Below are 24,770 nucleotides of genomic sequence, written 5' to 3'. Positions count from 1 at the left end.
TTTTCTTATAGCACACCATCACGCACTCACTCAGCTGATCTAATAAGTTTGAATCTCACAGAAAGCCCCCTAGTGTATGCTGTCCAAATAACACCCTGTTCATCAACGCAGCTTTCCTCAACAACATGAACGCGTTTCCTCCAGAGAAGCACGTCATCACTGCTGTGGAAGGTTCATGTGAACAGACTCTCTCAGATCCATCAAAAACAAAACAGAACAAAAGAGATGAAGAACGAGTGATGGAGAAAAAAATCAAGGAGGCTGCTTTCCTTTCAGGAGTGTGTGTGCAAGTGTGTGTGTGTGTGTGTGTGTGTGTTCTTTTTTTCTGGTTCCTTTTCTTGATAATTTCACACACACACACACACACAGACACACACACAGACACACACACACACACACACACACACACACACACGTCCTGTTGTGGCCCTATAATGCACTCCTTTTTCAGGACAATGTGAATCACAGGGAAACCTGGCGCACACTGGCATGTAAGAGAGGAAGTATGTGTGAGCCCAGTGCATGCTGGGAAAAAAAGCTGTTACGCCTTATAGGAAATTAGTAGTTACTGCGGTAAGCATTTAAATCGGCACATGCCGAGCTTACATCATGCTTTCCAATGTGTAAAAATGTTTAACTGTTGCTCCTGGGATAGCATTTTAGGATTTTTGGATTTGGCCTTGTTGTTATTTAATACGGCACGGGAACAGAGTCCTGGTGCACAACGTCGCTTTTAAGAAGGAAACCAGTTTTAAAGCTGCAAAAGTCCATTTATTTTATTTCCTATTTGTATGAATTACCTCAAAAATATTAAAACTTAAAGCATGAACCCATGCGCAGAACTGTGATACAGTTCAGAAAGGAGTGCAGGAAAGGAACAAAAAGAAAGAAAGACAGACAGACAGTTAACGAATGAAAAACTGAAGAAAGGATTTGAAAGGGAAAAAAAAGGGAGGGGAGTAAAATGAAATATAGAAAGAAGGGAGAGTAAAAATGTAATCAAAAAGAAAAATTAGAGGGAACAAAAGAAATAAAGAAAGTAAATGAATGAAAAAGAAAAACAAAGAAGGAAAATAAGGGAGAATAAAAATGAAAGAGGAAGGAAAAATTAGAGGGAAAGAAAGGGAGAGAGTAAAAAAATGAAAGAAATAAGAAGGAACGTAAAAGGAAAATTGAGGAAAACAAGGAAGAAAGTAAAAAAAAGGAAATGAATGAAAAAAATTAAGAAAGAATACAAAAGAAAAAAAGGGAGGGGAGCAAAATGAAAGAAAAAAGGAAAAACAAATAAATCAGAGGGAAAGAAAGAAAGGAGAGAGCAAAAACAAAAGAAAAAGAAAGTAAATTAATAAAAAAAGAAAGAACCAAAGAAAGAAAGAAAAATAGAGGGTAAAAAAAGAAAAAGAAGGGAGAGTAAAAATGAAAGAAAAAGGAAAAATTAGAGGGAAGAAAAGAAATAAGACAGTAAAAACAAAAGAAAAAAGAAAAATAGATGATAATAAAAAAGAAAGAAAGGGGGAGAGTAAAAAAATGAAAGAAATAAGAAAGTCAATGAATAACAGAAAGAAAAAAAGATAAAAAAGAAAAATTGAGGGAAACAATTAAAGAAAGAAATAAAACGAATGAAAACTAAGAAAGATTACAAAAGAAAAAAGGGATAGAAGAAGAAAGAAATAAAGAAAATGTTAACGAGTGACAAAATGAAGAAAGAATACAGATGAAAGAAGAGGAAGTGTGTATGTGTTTATACCTCCCCACTTTAATCTTCAGAATTTATTTAATGTGTTAATGGTAATTAGAGTATATGTTTTCTGTTTAAGAGACCAATTACTGTGAAAAAAACTTGTTGAAATGGAGAGAATAAAGTTTTTATTTGCATTTCTTTCAGAATTGTGGAATAAATTATTATTAATTTAAAATAAGATATAAAAGGCATAACTATCGGTTATCGGTATCGGCCGATATCACTCTGAATAATCGGTTATCGGTATCGGCTGAGAAATTTAGTATCGGTGCATCTCTAGTGTATATGTGTTTGTATGTCTGTGTGTGCCTCTGTGTGTGTGTGTGTGTGTGTGTGTGTGTATGAAAGTCTGTGTGTGCGTGTGTGTGTGTGTATATGTGTGTGTGTGTGTATGTGTTTGTATGTCTGTGTGTGTGTGTATGTGTGTGTATGTGTGTGTGTATGTGTGTGTGTGTGTGTGTGTGTGTCTCTCTCTCTCTCTCTCACCGGGCTGTGACTCTCCGGCCGTACGGACCTGCAGCACCACTGCTTCACTCTCCAGGTTTCCCTCCACAGCGAAGATACTGACATTATACGACTGTCCGGGCTGGAGGTCAACCAAGGTCACCGAGGTCACCGTCTCAGGCAGGTTCAGCTCAGTGCTGCTGCCTTCAACGGACGGGGTGTACACCACACGGTAACCTACACACACACACACACACACACACACAATAAAATTCCAGTCTTGAGTTACGGATAAACAGAACCCTTCTGAAATAAGCAAGCGCAGAACGTACCGGTGATCGGCGCATGTGGTTTGGTCCAGGAGATCACGATGGATGTTTCTCTAACCTCCGTAACTCGGTGATCGCTCGGCGTATCGGGAGCTGACAATTACAAACACGATTCCACACAGTACACGTTAGCCTCTCTCACGTTAGCTGCTCTCCTCAGACATAGTGCACGTAGCTACTTCACGAGCTAACCGACCGCTAACTCGATTCCAAAACGTTACATCAGAAAGCTAACTGAATATCTTCCTTTCGAATGTGACAGCTCACCGGTTCAGTTCAGCTGCCTAACTGACAGCTAGCACAAACAAAACTGATTGGTTTGGACATTCGAAGTAGCATAGTAACGCTCTAGCTAGTAGCTAGCTTTGGCATCTAAAACTGAAACCTCCCCCTAGTGGAAGGAGGTCTAAACTACAGCTAAATAACTGAGCCGTACCAGTGGTCTGAGTGGTTGTCAGGATGAGGTTTGTGTCTCCTTCCGGCTCGACTTCGTAAACCTGGACGTGGTACGTTCGGCCTGGCAGGAGTCTGTCGATGTTCACTGATGTGCTCGTGCGTGGGAGATCTGAAAAAACCATCAAAACCCGGTGAAAAAGACAAGCCGATAAACTGCTGTCAGAGTAGCATTTTTTTGTTTTTGATACTATAACACTAGTTTGTGTGTTAGCCTGTTTACTATAATGCTAGCTTGTGTGCTAGCCTGTTTCCTATAACGCTAGCTTGTGTGTTATCCTGTTTACTATAACGCTAGTTTGTGTGTTCGCCTGTTTACTATAAAACTAGCTTGTGTGCTAGCCTGTTTCCTATAACGCTAACTTGTGGGTCATCCTGTTTACCATAACACTAGTTTTTGTGTTCGCCTGTTTACTATAATTCTAGCTTGTGTGCTAGCCTGTTTCCTATAACGCTAGCTTGTGTGTTATCCTGTTTACTATAACGCTAGTTTGTGTGTTAGCCTGTTTACTATAACGCTAGTTTGTGTGTTAGCCTGTTTACTATAACGCTAGCTTGTGTGTTAGCCTGTTTACTATAACACTAGTTTGTGTGTTAGCCTGTTTACTATAACGCTAGTTTGTGTGTTAGCTTGTTTACTATAATGCTATGAAGCGTTATCGTTACCGATCACCGTGGGCTCAGCTCCCTCCTCAGAGAGTTCGTACTGCACTCTGAACCCGGAGATGGTCTCAGACGCTGACGTCCAGGAAACAACGAAACTGCTGGATGTGATCTCGGTGATGGATTCAGACGTGTCTAACACTCGAGTGTTCTGAGTCGTCACACCTTCCGTAGGAACCACTGGAAATGAATAATGCAAAAGGCTTAAACATGCTGTCACATGTTAACATGTTTACTGGAATGGCTAGTTGACTATAATAGTACTTCTGGGATTAGCTTATTTCCTATAATGCTAGTCTGAGTGTTAGCTTGTTTGCTACAGTGCTAGTTTGAGCATTAGCTTGTTTGCTACAATGATAGTTTGAGTGTTAGCTTGTTTGCTACAATGCTAGTTTGAGCGTTATCTTGTTTTTCTAAGGTACTACTTTGAGTGTTAGCTTGTTTGCTACAGTGCTAGTTTGAGCGTTAGCTTGTTTGCTAAGGTACTAGTTTGAGCGTTAGCTTGTTTGCTACAATGCTAGTTTGCGTGTTAGCTTGAATGCTATAATGCTAGTTTGAGCGTTAGCTTGTTTGCTACAGTGCTTGTTTGAGCGTTAGCTTGTTTGCTACAGTGATAATTTGAGTGTTAGCTTGTTTTCTACAGTGCTAGTTTGAGTATTAGCTTGTTTGCTACAGAACTAGTTTAAGCAGTGCTTAAACTATTAAACTGTTTGCTACAGTGCTAGTTTGAGCGTTAGCTTGTTTGCTACAGTGCTGGTTTGAGTGTTAGCTTGTTTGCTACAGTGCTAGTTTGAGTGTTAGCTTGTTTGCTACAGTGCTAGTGTAGGGAACATGGCAAAGTGCTGTGAGGAGGACAGGAAAGGGGCGTGACTTACGTGAGCCAGAGGAAGTGGTGAAATCGAAGCGAGTCACCTCTCTGTGACCGTAGTTTAGGATGCTGATCAGCTGACCCTCGTAGGTGAGGCCCGGTTTCAGGCCGGAGATGGTGTAGGAGTTGATGTGGCTGGGGATGATGACCTCTCTCCACGGAGTCCGCGTGTTCTTCTGTTCACAACAACAGCACAAGTGCATTGGGAACTCACTCTTCTCTCTCTTTCACTTTTACACTCTTCCCTCTGTTGAATCCCTTACTTTTCTTCTTCCATTCCTAATATCCTCGTTCTTTTTCCTCACTTATTTCCACTGCTTACTTTATCCACTTTCGTTCTTTATTCCAATTCCCTTCTTTCTTAACCCAATCCTGTCTTTCTTTCTTTCATCCCAACTTTTTCTTTCTTTCTTTCTCTCATTTATTCCAATTCCTGTCTTTCTTTCTTAACCCCATCCTACCTTTCTCTTCTTTCATGTATTTATCCCAATTCCTTTCTTTCTGTTTCACGTCTTTCTTCCTTTCTTAACCCCACCCTACCTTTATTTCTTTCATTTCATTTTCTTTAAACTCAAATCCTTTCTTTTCTTCTTTTTTCGTCTTTCATTTCTCATTTCTTTTTGATCTCTTACAAATAGCTGATGAAGCTAACTCGAATTTAAAAGAGGAACAAGCGTTTTGTCCAACAAAAATCTTCAAACACTGGCTGAAATAATGCAGCTCTCCTAAACTTTTACAAAACACTCCAAATCCTCTTTACAACCAAACTGCCTTTAATTCTCCTAACTCATGTGTGTGAAGTTCAAGGACCGTGTGCTTGTTTGCGCATGATAACACGTAACGTACCGTACTCCTGGACCTCTATGCAAATATCTCTTTCACATGTTTGTGTACAGAAGTGAAATTTTCCCTGTCCAATTTGAGCAATAGTACAGATTTAAAAATCAGGCTTCAGTATGTACATTCTACATGAAAAATTTATAAATATATATATATATATTTTTTAAAAATGCCGGTCCAAATGCCGAACCCTGAGGGATCCCATAATAAAACTGTGTAACTACAAATACCGCACTTTCTGTGGATTTAGAGACCTGGTTACATGGGGTTGTTACATGGCATTTCAATCAAACTAAACCACGTTATTGTGAACCTACGACTTTCCACTTGAGGATGTACTGAGTAATGTGGGCTGATGCTGGTGGGTTCCACTGGATGGGGTGCGAGTTGGGCTGGTTTCCTGTCTCCGTGATGGTCACGCGTACTGGAACTAGTGAGACAAAGATAAAGAACCGTAGATTTAGTATTAGGTTACAACAAACCTAGTTGTAAATCTTTATTATGGATTCAAACTGGAGCTAGATTTGTAGTTAGCTGGTTATAAAGTCTTAAGCCGGGTTTTGCGTGACAGAAAAGTTGACCTAAAATGGATGCAGCAGATATGTTTCAGTGCGTGAGGGCCCAGAGTGAGCAACTCCAGCAGAAACAGAACACATTGGGGCCCTTCTAGACCACCTTATGGCTAGGCCCGATGGACGTTGCTCTGTTTCGTTGCTCCGCTGAGGGAGTCACTCTTCCTCCTTGCTTTGTTAGAGGAATGCTTTTGCCCCTCTGTCCCGCAGAAGATGCCACAGCCTCGACATGGGCGTCAGCCCGTCTCCCTGCTCTGCCTCGGACACCAGTATGCCACCTGGCTTCACTTCGGCTGTCACTCTGCCTCCTTGCTCCACTTTGGATGTCACTCTGCCTCCTTGCTTCACTGAGGGTGTTCTCCTGCCCCTCTGCCCCGCAGAAGATGCCACTACAGATTGCAGCTTCGCCTTGGGAGTCACTCCATTTCCCTGCTCCGCCTCGGACATCTATAAGTCACCCGGCACCACTTTGACATCATTCCGCCTCCTCACACCTTTGAGGATGTCATTCAGCTCCACTCAGGATGCAGCTCCTCCCCCTTGCTTTGCGGTCTGCATCGCGCTCCCTTCTTGCTTCGTGTACAACATCGCGTCCCCCTCTGGGTTTGTGGAGGACGTCACTCCCTCTAACTCCGTGGAGAACGCCGCACCCCTCTGGCTCTGCCTTGGGCTTTTCTCCGCCGTCAGCTTTGCTGTGGCTGTTGCTTCGCTCATGTGCTCCACCTTGGGATGCCACCCATCAGCTGTGTGGGGGAGATCGCTCCGCCTTGTTGCTTGGTGGGGGGCATCACGTCTTCTTCCGGCTCTGCGGTCGATGATGCTCCTAAGAACCCTGATCGTCTAGGGGACGTCTTGTCTGCCTGTCCAGGACCCCCTCTCAAATTACTTCTATTTTTATTTTATTACCATTATACCTTTATATCTATATTTTTACCAAATCTATTCATTACCTTTGAATTATTTTTGTTTTTTTGTATTGTCTTGAGCAAGTATCACCAGAATGTCCTTTTCTAAACAACACACAACACTAAGTCGGTAAATAAAGCCTCAAAGCCGTCCTTCGTCAGCGTTACAGATCACACACATTCACACATGACGCACTGTTCTAGTCATCTCGCAGCTGTGAGTCTTTTAGACTCAGTACAGGTCACAACACACACCCCTGTGTCCGAGGAGACCAGGCCATTTCAGCTTGGTGTAAGAATAAACACAATCTAAAAGCACATCTCTGAAGAGCTTGGACTCAGTCGCACGCAAGCACCGCGCACGTTTCATCTTTCCGTCAACACGCAATTCTTCCTGTCTTTCATTTTTACTTATTTAAATCTATTCCTCCGTTTTCGTCTTCCGTTCTTTATAAATTTATTTAAAGTCACCCGTTTCTTATTCTATTCCCTTTCTTATTAAAATACCACCTTTATTCCTTTCTTACATTCTCTTTCTTATATTTTTTCTTTCTATTTCACCACACTTCTTCTTTTCTTTCGTCCTTATTTAAACTCTTTCTTTCTTAATGCCAACCTTCTTTCTTTTCCTTAGCCTCAATTCTTTTCCATATTTCTTTATTTCTTTTTATATTCATCCTTTCTTAGTTGCTATTCAATCCTTATTTGATTCTTTCTCTCTCCCTTTCTTCCCTATGTTCATTCTTTCTTACTTAAAATCTTTTTTATTCTTTGTTTCTCTTCCTTTTTTAATTAAGACCATCCATTAAAAAAAAAAAAATCATTCATTCAATACCACCCCATTTCTTTCTTTAAATCTTTCTCTCATTCCTAAAATCTTCATTCTTTCTCTCTCGTTCTTTCTTTAACCCCATTCTCTTTCATTCTTAAAATTTAATTCAACCCCTTTCTCTCTCCCTTTCTCATTCCTAAAATCTTTCATTCTTTCTTTCTCCTTCTTTCTTTAACCCCATTCTCCTTTCTTTCATTCTTTCTTTCTCTCATATTCACTACAGTCCTTATTTACTTATTCTCTTTCTTTCTTTCCTTCTTAAAACCTTTCTCTTTCTTTCTTTAACCCCATTCTCCTTTCTTTCATTCTTTCTTTCTCTCATATTCACTACAGTCCTTATTTACTTATTCTCTTTCTTTCTTTCCTTCTTAAAACCTTTCTCTTTCTTTCTTTAACCCCATTCTCCTTCTTTCTTTCGTTCGTTCTTTCTCTCATACTTACTACAGTCCTTATTTACTCATTCTCTTTCTTTCTTTCCTTTTTTAAAACCTTTCTTTCTTACTTTATTATTAAACCCACATTCTTTCTTTCTTTCACCCATAACCCTTTTTTTCTTCTTTTGCCTTTCCCTCTTTCTATTCTTTCTTTCTTCATCTTTCATCCCTCCTTCTACCTCCTTTCACGAATAGTTACTTCTCAGTACACTGGCAATGTAATGAAGTTAACATGAATTTAAAAGGAAAAAAAAAAACAGAGAGAAAAAAATGACCTTTGAGTCTGAGCACAGTTTGGCAGCACCTTGTGCTTCAAATGTACGTCTGGACAAAGTCTAACTTGTTGAATAAACTAATCCCAAAAGTTCTTTATAACAGCTTGGTCGACGAAGATGTGAGGAAACGTTCTCTTTAACAAAACTCTGAAGATGTGATCAAAGGGGAAGATGATTGATCAGCTGACCCTTTATATGCGAGACAAACTCTGATTAACCATTGGATATGGACTCACAGCGTCAACACCTGAATAGGGTCCAAACTGTAGATCAAACGTGTTTTACGTAACGTTTTCCAGTCTCCCTCTCCTCTCTGAATCTAGCTTCCTGTGAAACATATTTCCTGAAAAATACTGAAGGAAACTCTGAATCTTTTGTTTCGAGAGTGTCAAACTTTGCCTTCGCTTTTAATCATTTAAGACACCAAGTTCCATCCATCAAGCAAGAGGAGTAAAACTGGCAAGCTGCTACTTGATCTAATACACTCCATTACACTGAAATAAAAATGCCCATCCCTACAGTATGAATGTGTGTATCTGATTTTTTATTTTAAAAAAATTATAAAAAATCAGACATGTACTAATGCAGTAGTAGCTGTAGAATGGGCGTGGCTGAATATTCTAATGTGTATGCTTGATTGACAGCCATCTGTACGAGACTATTAGCTTGGTGGGAAAGACGAGCGCCATCGACCTACGATTAGCTCCGCCCATTTTACACAGAAACTGAAGAAACGAATGCTGGTTATGTTCTATTAACCCTCACTGGATTTTAACTTCTGTAACATAACACTTTTCCCACAGTTTCCTTTGTTTAGCTGTTATTTAGTTATTATTTTCGCGATTATTGTACACATTATAACTCACCCCTGGACTCGAGAGGCTCGCAGGCATGTTCTCCGATGCCGTTTCCGTAACAGGTACACCGGTATCGGACACCGTGGCTCACTTTATCCCATGTCTCACCGATCTGATAGAACACTTTCGTCTCGGCTTCTTGGCACTGATCTGGGGGATTGGAAAATATTTATATTACTAAAGTGCACATGCTCTTATTTTTTTCCCCTCGAGCTGTCAAACTGGCTGGGAAACATCTGCACTGGCACATTTTCAAAAGAAGCTCTCAAACTTCTCCTCCTGTCTGAGTCCACACAGCTGTAAGCTTTTATTCTCTAGAATGTTAGTAAAAAGCAAGAAGAAGAAAAAAAAAAGTTAAACAAGGCACTTCTCAGCACAAGAAAACCTCTGGTTGGCATGAAAATGTCTCCAGGCGCTGGAAATGATAAAGAACACAAGGAGAGAGTGTATCTTACCGATAGCGTCGCATTTCCAGCGGCCACGGCCCTGACCGAAGCATGTGCAGTTCATCATGTAGCCCTCGTTGTGGCGCTTGTCAAACGTCTGGTCCACTTCATATGTGAGTCCGTCTACAATACACTGATCTGATGGCCAAAAACATCCGTATTTAGTAAAACATTGGAAGTTTTACTAAATTTAGGCTATAGTAGCTATAGTTCTAGAAATAAATATAAAAATTTGGATTATAGAAGCTATAGCTATAGAAATAAATATGATGTTTGGGTTGCAGTAGCTACAGTTATATAAATAAATACAAAGTTTGGTTTATGGAAGCTACAGTTATAGAAATAATTACAAAGTTTGGGTTACATAAGGTATAGTGATAAAAATGATTACTACGTTTGGGTTATGGTAGGTTCAGTTATACAAAGAAATGCAAAGTTTGGGTTGCAGTAGCTACAGTTAAATAAATATATACAACATTTGGGTTACGGTACCTATAGTGATAGAAATAAATTCGGAGTAACTATAGTTATCGAAATAAAAATATGAAGTTTGAGTATATGGTATCTATATTTATGAGAATAAATATAAAGTTTGGGTAACAGTTGCTATAGAAATAAATACAATGTTTGGGTTATGTTATCTATAACTATAAAAATTAATACTATTATATACAGAAAGTTTAAGCTATGTTAGCTGTAAAAATAAATGCAAAGTTTGTGATGCAGCTATAAAATAATACATGAATTTTATATTACAGTATCTACACAAAGTTTGAGTTACAGTAGCTATAGAAAAATATCCGAATATAAGCTATAAAATAATTTGCAAAGTTCAAGTTAAAGGTAGATATAGACTTCAATGCATGTACATGGATGTAGTAGCTACAGTCTAGCTGTAGAAGTTTGGGTTTTGGTAGGAATGAAACAATACAAACTTTAAGCTATGGTAGCTATGGGAATAAGAACTAAATTAGTTTTATGGTAGCTATAGAAATAAATGTGCTTAAAGTAGCTAAAAAATAATACCTGAAGTTTAAGCTATGATAGCACTAGAAATAAATACAAAGTTTGGATTTTTGTGGCTACATAATAATATACAAAATGTAAGCTATGATAGCAATAGAAATAAATACGATAATATACAAATAATTTAGGGTTAAGGTAAACAAAAAATACTTGGTACTTAGTTAGCTACAGAATTGAATCATGTATAACATTTGTGTTAAGGTAGCTACAAATGCTAAACAAATATTAAATGAGCTGTTTTTGTTAGCTATAGAATCAATTTAAATACAGAATCAGGTTTGGGTTTGCACCTCGAATCTGTGAGTGGGCGACGCAACTCCACTCGCCCCGGCCGTTACCAACACACTTGCAGCGCATCATGTGACCCATGGTGTCATGGCGCTTGTCCCACTCATCACCCAGGCGGTACATGACGTCATTTACTGTGCAAATTTCCTCATGAGCTGGAGAACACAAGGAATTTCAGTGAGATTAGTGTACCGTATGTTATGCTTTTTTTATCCCATCATTTATTATTAATTTTTTTTTAAAAACCAAAGTCCTATATCAGCTATGTACTGAGTGTGTGTTTGTGTGTGCATGTGTTAGATTCTGATCTCGTTCTCATCTAAATCTCAGCATGTTTTCTTTAAAAAAAGAAAAAAAAAGAAAAAAAAGGGTGGATCACGTAGCTCTGGCCAAGACAGCTACAAATCAGCAACTAGTTATAGCCAATTATTATGTGCTCATAAAGATTCCCTCTCATAATTACATAATGACCCTTAAATCCTGCACTCGGGTTTTGACGACCTGGACTCCGGCGTGGCTGCCTTCATGAAAAAGCTATTTGCGTCTATAAAACCAAACCTCATGGCAGAGATTCAGACAAAAAGGATGATTCAGTGCAAGAGTCTGGCTGGCCAGCTGTGTCCCATCATGCCTGTTAGAGTGTGTATTTAGTATCCAGTCTAAATCAAATATACTACCTTTACGCAGGTAAACTGTGTACAGCCAGCTGTTAGCATCCACGGGTACCCTATACTTGCTCGTAGTTCATTGTGGACTCGGCGTACCTGCCATGGGACAGAATCCGTAGCGTCGCTCATCATCATAGTTCGCTGTAGTGCCACACCACTTCATCCCATCGCGTCGGCCATCGGCTGTGCAGTCTGTGTAATTACGGCCGTTGTACAGGAAGGGAAACTGGCACAGCGCGCCATTAGAGTTTCCACCACGAGTCGTCACCATCACTGCAATGAAAGTATAAATCTTCCTATAAGAAGCAGCTTCAAGCAAGTACTCTCCTGTTAGTAATCAGAATCCTACAGATTATATTAGATTACATGGGATTTCATCCAAAAGCTAGCAATCTGGGTTTTAAAAAAAGAGTTCGAGTCAGTTCCCAAAATTAAGGGTCTATATTAAATCAAATGGTAATTGTAAATGGGTCCAGTTGGGGTGGCATCCCAAAGATTTAATCCCAAAGCTGGAATTTTGAGTTCAATCCCAATGCTTGGACTTTGGGTTCAATTTAAAATCAGGGACTTTGGGCTCAGTCCTAAAGATGGGATCTTGGGTTCAATCCTAACGCTGGGACTTTGGGCTGAATCTTCAAAATAGGTCTTTGGGCTGAATCTCAAAGATTAGAAATTTGATATTTAGGTCCTAGTATAAAAATAAATAACAAACAAATAAATAAACAAACTAAATTAGCACTTCCATTTAATGGTTTTGGTTTGATGGTTCCATTAAGGTTTGATTTTTGTATCAACTTCCAAAGTTCAAACTCTGCATTAAAGCTACGAGTTCAGGTCCAATCCTAAAGCTGGTACTTTAGGTCCAATCCCAAAGCTGGGACTTTGGGTCCAATTCCAGAGCTGGGTTTTTAGGTCCAATCCCAAATCTCAGACTTTTTGTCCAATCCCAATGATGGGACTTTAGCTCTAATCCCAAAATTGGGGTTTTAGGTCCAATCCCAGAGTTGAGACTTTAGTTCCAATCCTAAAGCTGGGGATTTAGGTCTAATCCCAGAGCTAAGACCTAAGGTCCAATCCTAAAGCTGTTACTTAAGGTCCAATCCCAATATCCCATCTGAGATTCCCATCTTTTGGGTTTGGATTGAATGTAAAGTCCTAGTTCAATTCCAAACCCAAAAGATTTAGCTCCAATTACAAAACTAGGCTCTTTTTACTGATTATACCCAACCAAGACCTTGGTTTCAATCCCACAGATGAGAGTTTGGGTAGTATTCCAAAGCTGGGACTTTAGGTCCAATCCCAAAAGCTGGGAGTTTAGGACCAATCTCAAAGCTCAATCTGTAGTTTCAATTCCAAAGTTGTGATATTAGGTCCGATACCAAATGGGAAATGTTAGTTCTAGTCCCTAAGCTGTGATTTAAGGCCCAAAGCTTGGGTTCTTGCTGGTTCAATTACAAAGCTAAGAATTTTGGCAAAACACCAAAGCAGTAATTTTATGGCCAGTCCTAATCGATGTGTTACTAGCGATTCAAATCCCAATGCTAAAACTATGCATCTATTTAAATGAGTCCAAATGAGTCTTGGGTTAAAAACCAAGAGACAAGAAGTTTTAATTAAATCCCAAACCTACAGTACTGTCTAAAATCCCATTCCTTCAGACTTAACTCAAGTCTGGGTTCAAACCCACAACTATAAATTCAGCTTAAATCTGGTTTAATAGAAGTTGAAATGTTTGACCAACGTTTGACTTACAGTTCCTCTGAGTACAGAAAGAGTACTGCCGATCCGTGTCGTAGTCGGAGGTGGTGCTGCACCAAAGCTGGCCGTCAGTTCGGCCTTCAGAGATGCATGAGTAGTGTGTTTTTCCACCAAACGTGAAGGGGAACACACACGGCTGGCCGTTAGAGTTTCCACCATACACATGAGACTGACCATCTGCACACACACACACACACACACACACACACACACAAACACCACAGAATTAAGGGAATTCAAAATTTGAGCCAATGTGGAAGCCTCCATGACAGCAAGTCATAAAACTCCAGTACGGTTCACTCCATCAAAACAGCACGCAAGTTTCTGGATGAGGTTTAAAGAGGTTTTGCAGTGTTTACTGCACCATATCTCAAACAGGTTTATTTCACCTCACGGTTCTCACTTCAAAATGACTTAACCATCATCTCTGTAATAGTTAAGGGTCTTGTTTGTTAGTGATCCTGAACCCAAAAAAAAAAGGGTTGGAAAATTGTTGTTCCATTGACAATAAGTGTTGTGATGATTAAAGTGAAGATAAAATTCGGGCATACCCCATTCCTCGCAGCCGATGCCTCCGTTAACGCAGGTGCAGATCATCTGCTGGCTGCCCTGAGTTTGGACCCAGCGCATGCCGTCGTAGTAGATGGTGCCAGATCTGGTCTGACATGTACCGATCTCAGCCAGCACGGGCAGGATGTTCAGCTGGTGAGTGACGGGTTTGACCTGAGTGGACAAGCCTGAGCCTGAACCTAACAGCAAATAAAACCAGGGTAAGAACAAACTGCGGCAAAAAAGTTAGCATAGCATTGGGAAGCTACACCATTCAAACAAAGTCAAATTAACCAAAAAAGGAAAAGCCTAGGTAGAAAGCAAAGCAGTTAAAGAATTAAAATATATATAATTATAAAAAGAAAATTATAATTGTACATGTATTTGATTCACTTAACCAATTTAAGTCACCTTAGACATTTTTCACCAAAGTTTCAGACTCATGTGTGGAGAACATTTGAAATGAATTTTTTTATTATTTAAGTATAATAATAATAATAATAATAATTAACAATTATTTTACAGTTTTATAAATAATTGTACAAATATAAAATCACATACCTACATTACCAACAACAATAATAAAAATCTTTTTAAAATAAATTATTAAATTATTATTAAATCATAATTTAAATAATTCAATAAATGAATTTAAAAAAATTTTTTAAATCAAGTAATGCCCAGGCAAAAAAAAAAACCCAGAAAAACTGAAGCATTCGATATTTTTTATTTATTAAAAAAATCTTTAAATAAATGTAAGCAATATTGATTCTTTTCTAAAAACAAACAAACAAACAAACAAATTGTTAACTTAAAAAGCTTAATGATTAGTAGTTTTGTAACCCATATTTGTCCCTATAATTTAGTTAAAATACAAATATACAGACTTACTTTGCATAGAAGCCAAAATGATGGGTTTATTTAATTTAAATTCCAAAGTACAGTTACAAACCACAATTCTTGGGCTGTAAAAACAGCAAAATGTGGATAAGACCATTTTGCTAAAACTCCTTATGCTAGAATAAAAAGAGATGGTCAGTCATATATAGTTAATATAGTGTATGTTAAGTCATTGAGCACACTGTTTGATCTGAGGGATTAATGAGGAAATGATTGGGATAGAAAGATTTTTATAAAGCATACCGTTACCTGTATCGCACTCACCGAGGGCCGTTTGCGCAGACGTGTGACTCTCACACTTCCATTCGCCACGTCCATTTCCTGTACACACACACTGCTGTGCACGGCCTTGGGAGTCCACTTTGGTCCACGTCTCGCCGATACGGTACGACTTCCTCATGTCCTGGTCGTTACAGCGGTCTGAAACAGCAACGATATTATTACTGCCCAATATTATTATTATGTTTTTAATTAAGGGAATATTGCAACGCATCTACAGTATATATGTGCTGTTATATATGGACAGAATAATTATATAGATTTATTACTGATTACTGATTTATTACAATTGTGAGACGTTAACTCAAAATTGTGAGGAAAAAGTGAAAAAAATTGTGAGATATGAGTCACAATTACCTTTTTAAAAAATTTTCTTCGTAGCAGAAAAAGGCTTCCTAGTTATTTTCTAGCTGTACCTTGTATTGTCACCTCTAGTAATTGAACAAAATGTCTTTATTTATATGTCTATATGTTTTAATCTTTAAGAAAAAACTTGCTAAAACTAGCTACACTGTGTAAGAATCTGTCATTGAAGTATGAAATATAGATAGCTAGTCATGTGTAGCTATGCATATATATTCAAATAGTAGCTGATAATATAGCTAGCTATCACTCTATAGCTAATAACTGTTCGTAGAGCTAATAAATGTAGCGAACAATTCTAACTTGAAAATGGTCCTCAAGGGAACTTTATTAACAGTGACATAAATTATGTAAATGACAAAATAACAACAACGTGATGCGTCACTCACTCCTAGAGGTGCAGGTGATGCGCCCATTCCCTTCACCCAAACATGTGCAGTCGACGATCATCCAGCCCTGATAAGGTTTCTCCCACGTCTGCCCAACCACGTACGATGCGCCGACTGACGTGTCGTAGCAGCGCTCAGCTGTGAAATAAAGGCACAATAACGATACACTGAGAAATAGTTACATAATGAATGCTGTGATACACAGGTGGAGATAATATCGCAATCTAAAGTTTAACCATATTGCTGAGATCACAAGTTTAACCCCCCTAAAATGCCTAAAACGATAAAAATTTTCGATCAAACAAATAAAAATGAACTAAAAAATCATTTTAAAAAACACAAGTATTAAATAAATAAAATAAGTGAAAAATGTTAATAGATAAATTATAATAAATGCAAATGGATAAATAAATACACAAAACAGTATAATTGCCTAAATGCTACTGAATACAAATAAATAATTCAAACAGTAATAATAAAAGAAATAGTTGAAACAAGAAAATTAAAGATAAAACTAAAAACAAACATGTCTAAATACTTTATTTAGATTTATATATTTTTCATTTGAAATAGTGTTATATGTGTATTTATTATATTTATTTTGGTAATATTGATATATTTAACATTTTAGTTTTTATTATCAGTGTTATTCTCTCCATTATGTTTAACGTATATTGTGCATTTTTTATTACATGTTTTATTTATGTATTTTAAAATGTCTAATGACAAATATATAATGCATCAATTTTACAACCACAAGGTTACTGGGTTTGTTTGTGTTTGTTGTACTGTTCAGATTGACCGCTGTCCTGTCAGTATTTGCACGGAGTTTAAACATTATCCCCGATTTACCCGTCTGTACTTTAAAAAAAAAAAAAAAGAGAGAGATATTGCGCTTGCAGGTGACATTTCTAACATTATCACAATGAATAATAATTAAAGTGTGATGACTAAAGAATTCAAGCACACGGCATGTTTATCATCTGTGCACTGTCAGAAACAGTCAGACCACGTTGACCTTTGACCCGAGCCATTTCTTGAGCGCTCACCGATGGGTTTGCAGGTCCACTCGCCCTTTCCGTTTCCGAGGCACACGCACTCGAGCATGTAGTCGCCTGTGTCGTGAGGTCTTGTCCAGGTCTCGCCGATCCGGTATGAGCGACCTCCTTCGTGGCAGCGATCTGTCACCAAGACAAAACAAGACGTCGTGACAGGTCACAAACCTCTTCCATGCGTAACTGTGAGCTTTTCGTATCAACAAGATTGCTGTCATGATAAAGATATAACGATTTCCGGATTAATCTGTTTATTACAATGCTAGTTAGTAAGTTGGTTTGTTTGCTATAATACTAGTTCAGGCTAGCCTGTTTACTCTAAGGCTAGTTTGTAGAAAAGTCTGCTATTATTATTATTTAATTAATGGAACTTTTCTATTTGGGCATTTTAAAAAAAAATCTTTTCCTACATTTTCCAAGTGTGTTTTACGTTACAGCAAGGCAAAATTTTCAAACGCACTTTTTTTGAAATACAAAATTGTCAGTTATTCATTACAAACTTGACTCACTTGCGATGGTGCAGCTGATTTTGCCTCGACCCGAGCCGATGCAGGTGCAGTCCCAGATCATCCCGTCCTTCGGCCGCTCGTACGTCTCGCCCACGCGGTACGACCTCGCGTTGACTTTATCGAAGCACATCTCTTCACCTAAATGGAACAGAACACACTTTAGCGCTTACATTTTTATTTGCTGTGAAAAAAGTGACTAAAAAAGCATGATAAAGTGCTGTAAATATACAAAATGGCCACCACAAAAGCTACATGACATACGTTTCTTTAAATAACGTTGTGAAAAAGGGGTCAGAAACCAACAACGACACGGAGTTGATTTAACAATTGTGCTATAATTTTGTCATGTAGCTGGCATGCTGCTGAGCGGGTGTGGCTCGATTGGTCAGGAATGACTGTGCGTTCTGAGGAATATTACTGTTGATTTTACTTTTGTATTCTTCCCTGGGATGATAAAAACTTGTATTCAAATGAACTGATCTATGACTTTGTTTAAGTCTTTATTTGGAAATATGAGCACAAAGATTTAACTAAAGGCTACTCAACCAGTTTAGAATTGAAGTGGAGAGATTGGTACACATTCAAGTCCAAGTTCAAATTCAGTATTATTCCAATATAATTGCATTTTCATAACAACATAAAAGCTCATGTTGTGCATCATTTTCATTCTCACCTGCGGGTTTTGATTCACACTGGATGCCGGCCGATCCTTTGCACGTGCACAGTAACGTGCTGCCCATGTACGGTCGTTCCCATTGGTCATTGACTTGGTAAAAACGCCCATTCTCCGTACAGACAGCTGTGTGAGAAAGAATATTACCCATAAACCACCGCAGGTTGAAACCCAAACAACCGGAAGTTCCTCCACAATAGGATGCAAATATAATCTCTCAATATTGATGAGTTGAATCAAGTTTTAACATTTGTTTGTTGCTATGGAATTTCATCGAAATTGATACTGATACTTTTTAATACTGATTAATAAATTTACATTAAAGCCATAGAAGTGGTGACATCAGTTTATGCAATTTTAGGAAAATTAGTTTAGGATCTAATAGGTGATTTTAGAGGTTATCAACAAACAGAACACTGTACAAACTATGCCATGTGACTATAGTCTAAGCTTTTCCATAACAGCTTGTAAATCAATGCATTTATTATTTAGGTTGCTGCGCACTTTAAATTAAGTCCTTGTTTTTCTAAGTAGGTATATATTAACTTCTAGTGCAAAAATGGAAACGTCCAGAACTTCACTTCAGGGAAGTACACAATAAAACAAGGGCTCAATTTATATTACTGGGCAGATAGTTTACCTTGAAACATCGATCTTAATATAAAAATGAACGTACACCAGTATACTCATGCCATACTGCTAATTTCATGACTGCTTCTTACTTTAGTCACCAATTTCCCATCACAGGAATTAGCAATCTAACAGATAAGTGTCTATTCTGCAAATTTCAGCTTCCATTAACGTCAAACATAATTTAGTTAGAACTTTAGCATCCATCTAACTGCCAGCTTTTCAGTGTAATTCTGCTTTCAAACTTTACAATAATATGCTAGGAATAACATATTTCCACTTTTAACACAATTGCTTAGCAGTAAAATGAGGTTCTGTAGCTACACAAATGTTATTTTAAAGTAATTATAGGAATTTATTTTGGGGTGCACTCCATTACTAGACTTCCATTACTTTCTAGCAATGTTAGTCATAACTTAATAGGTAAATACAGATTCTTCAGATTATTTTACAAATGTAAAATTGTTTATCAATAAAATGGGGGTTTTGTAGCTGCATGATTTTGTTTATAGTATGGACAGAAATTTATTTTTGGTTGAAATAAGCGTTTATTACTTTTGAGCGGCATTAGTCTTACCTTAATGTGCCAATACAGACTCTTCCTGTTATTTGCTACAGTCATTTATCAATAAAATAAGATTTTGTAGCCATGTAGCTAATGATAATATTTGAAGTAAGTATAAGAATTAACTTTTTTTTTGTTTGTTTGTTTTTTTAGCAACATTAGTCATAACTCCAGTGAAAAAGTAAAGTAACAAATATCAGACACCAAACCGGTCTTGGATGATCAAACATGTGTGTATTAAAGAGGAAAATTAGCATAATTATTACTGTTTTTAAACAAAATGCTACCTTAAGTACATATAATCATACTTTTAAACTTTTACATGAGTCATTTTAACTTACGTTTACTTTGTGAAGTGTTTTTCACCAGCTCAGTTTATGGCGATTAGTGGTTATTTGTAAAGTAGCAAATAGTAGTATTACTATTGTATTGTAGCTTCAGTAGTATTCTAGCAAACAACACATTTATTGTTACTTAAGAAGTTTTTTTGTACACATGTGACTTATCAGTAGCAGTACCTTTTCCATCATTGATTAGACTAGTGAAGTTCTAAAGATATTTAGAAGAGAGGAACGTTGACTTGTTGAATCTTAACATGTTTAGATTTGTGGGTGTATGATTTGGTTAAATGAAATCTTGCCTATGTAATTAAAAAAAAAATCTCAACAAATCAATACATTGCTTTTTACATTTAAATGCAACATCTGCATTTACAAAAAAAAAAAAGATTAATTACAAGAAAACAATTTATGCAGTGACTGCAATGATAGTTGAATAGTTTGCAATGAAATTCATTAGAAATTAGTCCTAGGTTATGAAGCATGCTGCGGCACACTACATCAGTTTGTGTCGTGCCACAAGTAGCAAAGTTATCAATAAAATGAGATTTTGTAGCTACACAATGTACCTGTATTGATTTTTTTGGGGTGAAGTAAACTTCGATGTGCAAATACGGACTCTGTCTGTTAAGTTACACAATTGATAATCAATAATATGAGATATTGTAGCTACGCAATGTTGTTTCAAGTAAATGCAAGAATTTATTTTTAGGTGAAATAAACTTTTATTACTTTTGAGCATTAGTTACAATACTAAAGTAAATTTTTAAAAAAAAATAGACATAAAACGTCTAGGTTGAGTTTGTACATTTGGGGTAATGAGGAAATCTTTGTATTAACATTTATTTAAGAAAACACAACTTTAAGCAACTTGTAAGCGTTGTAACTCAAGTTTTGGTTCTTCATAATATATTTGAACAGTTTTTACAATGCAAAACGTATTTAAAACAAACAAACAAATGTAGGTGTTATTGTGGGGAAAATATGATGTGATGATGTATAACACTTATTTATAACGTTGCATTAGGTTTTCAGACTGTAAGTTGCATTGCACTTGCACAGCTTTTACTGGGAAACACTCTCCAGTCTCTCCATTGGGACATTTTTCATAACGTGTGTGTGTGTTGTGCCTCACCTTGCCGTGTGTATGCCAGCTCTTCCACCGGTATGCCCGGCAGCACCTGTTGTTGTTGTTGTCGCTTATTCCTGCCTGACTTCGGCACACACACCACCGCGCTGCACGCGCACAGCGCCAACAGCACCAAGCGCCTCATGCTCGCGCACAGAAAAAAATATTTAAAAATCGAATTTATGACAGAAACTATTATTTAACGTAAAAAAAACTTCTTCTTCTTCTTTTTTTTTTTTTTTTTGTAAAGTCTTTGCTGGTGTTAGTGTGTATTCTTGGGGCAGGCTGCGCTACTGATGCGTCTGAGCCGCACCGTGCGCTTTGAAGCGGCACAGGTTTGACTTATATACCCAACAGACTCGCACGCGCTGGTGTGGGGGCGGAGTTTACCAGACCACGTTCTCTGATTGGTAGGAATTTCGCGAGGGCATCCTCTCTAACCGCCATGACTAGAAATGACTCAGCTAACTGTTGTAGCCAAATGGAAAAAATAATTAACACAGTCTTGAATAAATATATTGTTTTGAACTTTTGTGACATCATATCTATGTATCAATCTATCTGTCTGTCTATCTGTCTGTCTGTCTATAAAATCATTTTATGCTCTCTTGGTGGGGAAAATGTCCTCAACAAAAATTCATTATTTATAATGCAGTTCTATGCATACAAACTTGACTTATGTCATATTTATTAATTATTAAAAACCCACAAATTAGTATTATTAACATTTCATTATCCTTCATTGAGAACGGAGCTTGTCTTAAGCCCATTTTTCACCAGACCGGTTTTTAAACCAGTATAAATAAACCATTCAACAACAACAACAACAACAACAAAAAATGACTCACTGAGGTAGTGTAGCTAACTAGCTTCAGCTTGTCTAGCATTGCAAAGGTATCGGATTTTCTTCTGGAATTAGTTATATGTAGGCTACATTGATTAATATGAAAAGAAATGTTTCACGTGTTTCAAAACTATTATATCATGTTTCAGATGTTCGTCTCACGTCTGCATGACGCAAAGCGACATGTACTGATGTCAATACGGCCCAGTCAAGCAAATCCGAACTCAAAGTTATCTTAACTGAAACGATAAATGATGTGTCTGAGACTATTAGCATAGCTCATATACGCACTGAGGACATTATGTTTTTGGAAAGGATTAGGTCGCGGCTGTCAAGGAACTCCTGCACTCCATCAGACGTTGAGGGGAAAAGTTCATCGTCCCAAGAGGAGGATTCATCTTGTCATGCCGTCTTTATATCAAACTTTAAACAAATTCACTTTTATACAAGAGCAGAGCTCTTAGCGCAACATTTTGTTTGGTTATTAACCTCCTTGCGTCCAAAAACCGGTTACAAAATGTTTAAAAGAGATGGATTGTAAAAGAGAGAGGAGTATAGAGAGTGAGAAAACACCCTGAAACACGAGTATGAGCAGATCTCTTTATGCCGGTGTGTGTGTGTGTGTGTGTGTGTGTGTGAGTGTGTGAGTGTGTGTGCCACTAAAACACACACGTGCCTTTCCTAGAAGCAATTTGTCTTATTATATGATTTCCATCTTGATGAGTTCACCTGTCTAGGGCTTTGTTAGTCACTGCCTGTCGTGTGCGCGTGTGTGTGTGTGTTTGCCCCTGATTCATGTCTCTGAGAATGATGGATTTGTTCACTTGTATATTTACTGGTTCAAAGGCCACTCGAAGCTTACTGTCACGACTATGTAGGTGTCTCTGTGTGTGTTTATTCAGATAACTGTATTTGTGCTGGTTGTTAGTGGGAAAGGGGCAGGGCTAACGGTGCACATGCTAATGCATGCAAAGCGTAAAACTCCCAATGACAGGTTTGTAGTTAGAATTGCGTGTTAGTAGGCAACCATTTTAACCAAAGTCTTTTTCTTAATTATGTAAAATGGTGCACTCATATAGAGCTTTTATGTATGTCACGGGTATGTCCAAAACTCTAACACACAATCCTGGCTAATCGGCTAACAGTGATTACCAATTAGCCGACATCACATGAGTCTCCCAGATTCTCATTCCTGACCATGGGTTTTAAAACCCATATGAGACACTTTGAAAGACAATCTGTATAACTACCTGGTCAATCTACATTCATTTGTAACTAAAACTCGACAGATGCTGTTCTTACATACTTACAGTTGAATTATCTTTAAAAGGATATACATTAATAATACTACTAATCAAAGTCATGAACAAGGTCTTGTGTGTTTCTCTTTCTGTCTTCCCCAGTGTCTCTCTGACTCATGTAGGTGGACATAAGTTCCAGGAACACAGCTTTAAGATGGGCCTTGCTCTAATTCTTTTTAGAATGGTAAAGACATTTTCTTTTTTCTTTTTTTAATGCTTAACCATGTTGTCTGCTGGCCAAGGGGGCGTGGGGTGGGCTGGGGGTGGGAGGGGTGGGGGGGTAAGCAGGGTTTGCCAACAGTGTGCCACATTTTCCAGCAATAAAGCAAATGAAGCGGCGGAGGCATTAGGTAGACTGAAGTGGATCCAGAAGTGAGAAGCGCACACAATCGCCTTTCCTAATCCTAAAAAGGAAATTCAATTTATGAGTTTTCATATTCTCCGACAACTTACACAGGAACCTATGACCTTCATGGGGTTTTTTTGTCTTGATAACTTCAAGAAAGGAGAAAAATCTGAGACTGTCTTATAGCTGCTATAACATAAGCAGTAACAGAGACTAACTTGTTTTGCAGACATTCCACAACATCAAACTAACATTAAATGAACTATAAACAGAAACAAAAGTACCACATGTAGTCATTTATTTATTTAAAAATTTGCAAATCGTTTGCAAATACACTTCAGGACCAGTTGTTATAGTAAAATACTCAACTTCATGGTGGGAACTAATTCTAAGATTCGTGAGGTTGATGGCTATATAAGATTTCGAAAGGTCCCATATGAAGCGATGCTTACACACCATATATGGTTTGTTGTAGATGTGTCTGTATTTAAATAGGATGCAAAATGGATGCACATGACGGATATGAACAATTGGTATTTATAAGCTTCGGAATTTCCTTACTTGTGCGCGTAGAACCTGGATACACGTGTTTAACAAATCCCAAATTTTACACCGTATGTGACAACATTTAAGCATTTCGTGTAGGAGTTCTGCATTTTGTAGTATGCTGGAGCGTAATTTTAAAAAATACGCCAAAAGATTTGTCTTCTTTTTTCAGAATAAAAATGAAGATTTTTTGATGACCAATCAACATTTGCAACATATTTGATATTTACTGACAACCACCTGGAAGCCCCGCCCCTTCCTACTATGGTGCTTGAAAGATGCACTGATGCAATGCTCTTGTTTTTTGGTTGTATTTTTTGTGAAGGTAAATGGAAAATGCTTCATTATGTTCAAAATACAATATTTTCATTGTGTACCCAATGTACAGTCTGCTGGACTTCTGAAATTCTTACCTGCTTTTGCTCTGTAATTGTAGAGCTTTATTTGACTTGATGATTTGGTACATGTTTTGTACGATTTGGTACATGTAGAACTGGGTTTTTTACTTTTTACCGCTGTTTGGCTGCGAGACTGTTATTCCCTTACTGCATTAATAAAGCATCCATCTGGCTCTCTATCTACCTGTCTGTTGCCATAGTGACATGAGTAAACAATGGTTTTGTCTGTAATTGTTGAGTCTGGTTTTCTTAAACACACAGATGTGGTGCTACAGAAACTGCGAGCTGCACCTCTGATTTATTTCCAACTAATCAAGTGTGAGAAACCACCACATATGTGAAATCAGATCCTGGCAGGATGATGTACACAGAGATGTAAAAAAAAAAAAAAAAAAAAAAATCCTCATAAACCTCAAATGATTTCAAAAAGATTCACAATAAAGATTAGCGAACACATTGCTTTACTTATTATACATCCAGAATTTGATTTGTTTTATTTTTATTTACAATGCCTTCATTGCACAGAAAATGACTCTTTAATGTTGTGAAGTGAAAAA

General features: G+C 37.7%; 1 protein-coding gene across 5 annotated transcripts in view; it reads right to left on the bottom strand.

Moving 5' to 3' along the window:
- fn1b (fibronectin 1b) overlaps positions 1-21,102 on the bottom strand; it is a 36,615-nt gene extending 15,513 nt beyond the window's left edge. For 3 of the 5 annotated variants that reach the window (XM_017457249.3, XM_017457251.3, XM_017457254.3), the window contains exons 1-18: positions 20,785-21,102; positions 18,117-18,242; positions 17,444-17,581; positions 16,929-17,060; positions 15,880-16,017; positions 15,098-15,268; positions 13,951-14,148; positions 13,394-13,576; positions 11,738-11,914; positions 10,976-11,128; positions 9,669-9,797; positions 9,223-9,363; positions 5,656-5,768; positions 4,506-4,674; positions 3,634-3,810; positions 2,951-3,079; positions 2,518-2,607; positions 2,228-2,422 (exon numbers count right to left, since the gene is read on the bottom strand). In XM_017457249.3, coding sequence (XP_017312738.1) covers positions 2,228-2,422; positions 2,518-2,607; positions 2,951-3,079; positions 3,634-3,810; positions 4,506-4,674; positions 5,656-5,768; positions 9,223-9,363; positions 9,669-9,797; positions 10,976-11,128; positions 11,738-11,914; positions 13,394-13,576; positions 13,951-14,148; positions 15,098-15,268; positions 15,880-16,017; positions 16,929-17,060; positions 17,444-17,581; positions 18,117-18,242; positions 20,785-20,923 — 2,698 coding nt within the window. In that variant the 5' untranslated portion in view covers positions 20,924-21,102. The remainder of the gene's footprint in view (positions 1-2,227; positions 2,423-2,517; positions 2,608-2,950; positions 3,080-3,633; positions 3,811-4,505; positions 4,675-5,655; positions 5,769-9,222; positions 9,364-9,668; positions 9,798-10,975; positions 11,129-11,737; positions 11,915-13,393; positions 13,577-13,950; positions 14,149-15,097; positions 15,269-15,879; positions 16,018-16,928; positions 17,061-17,443; positions 17,582-18,116; positions 18,243-20,784) is intronic. The other 2 variants (XM_017457250.3, XM_017457255.3) reach the window with 1 other exon arrangement.
- Between the last annotated feature and the right edge of the window lie 3,668 nt (positions 21,103-24,770).

This window comes from Ictalurus punctatus, chromosome 26 (assembly GCF_001660625.3).
Source record: "Ictalurus punctatus breed USDA103 chromosome 26, Coco_2.0, whole genome shotgun sequence".
Lineage (NCBI taxonomy): Eukaryota > Metazoa > Chordata > Actinopteri > Siluriformes > Ictaluridae > Ictalurus > Ictalurus punctatus.
This window is presented reverse-complemented; position numbering and strand designations above follow the sequence as displayed.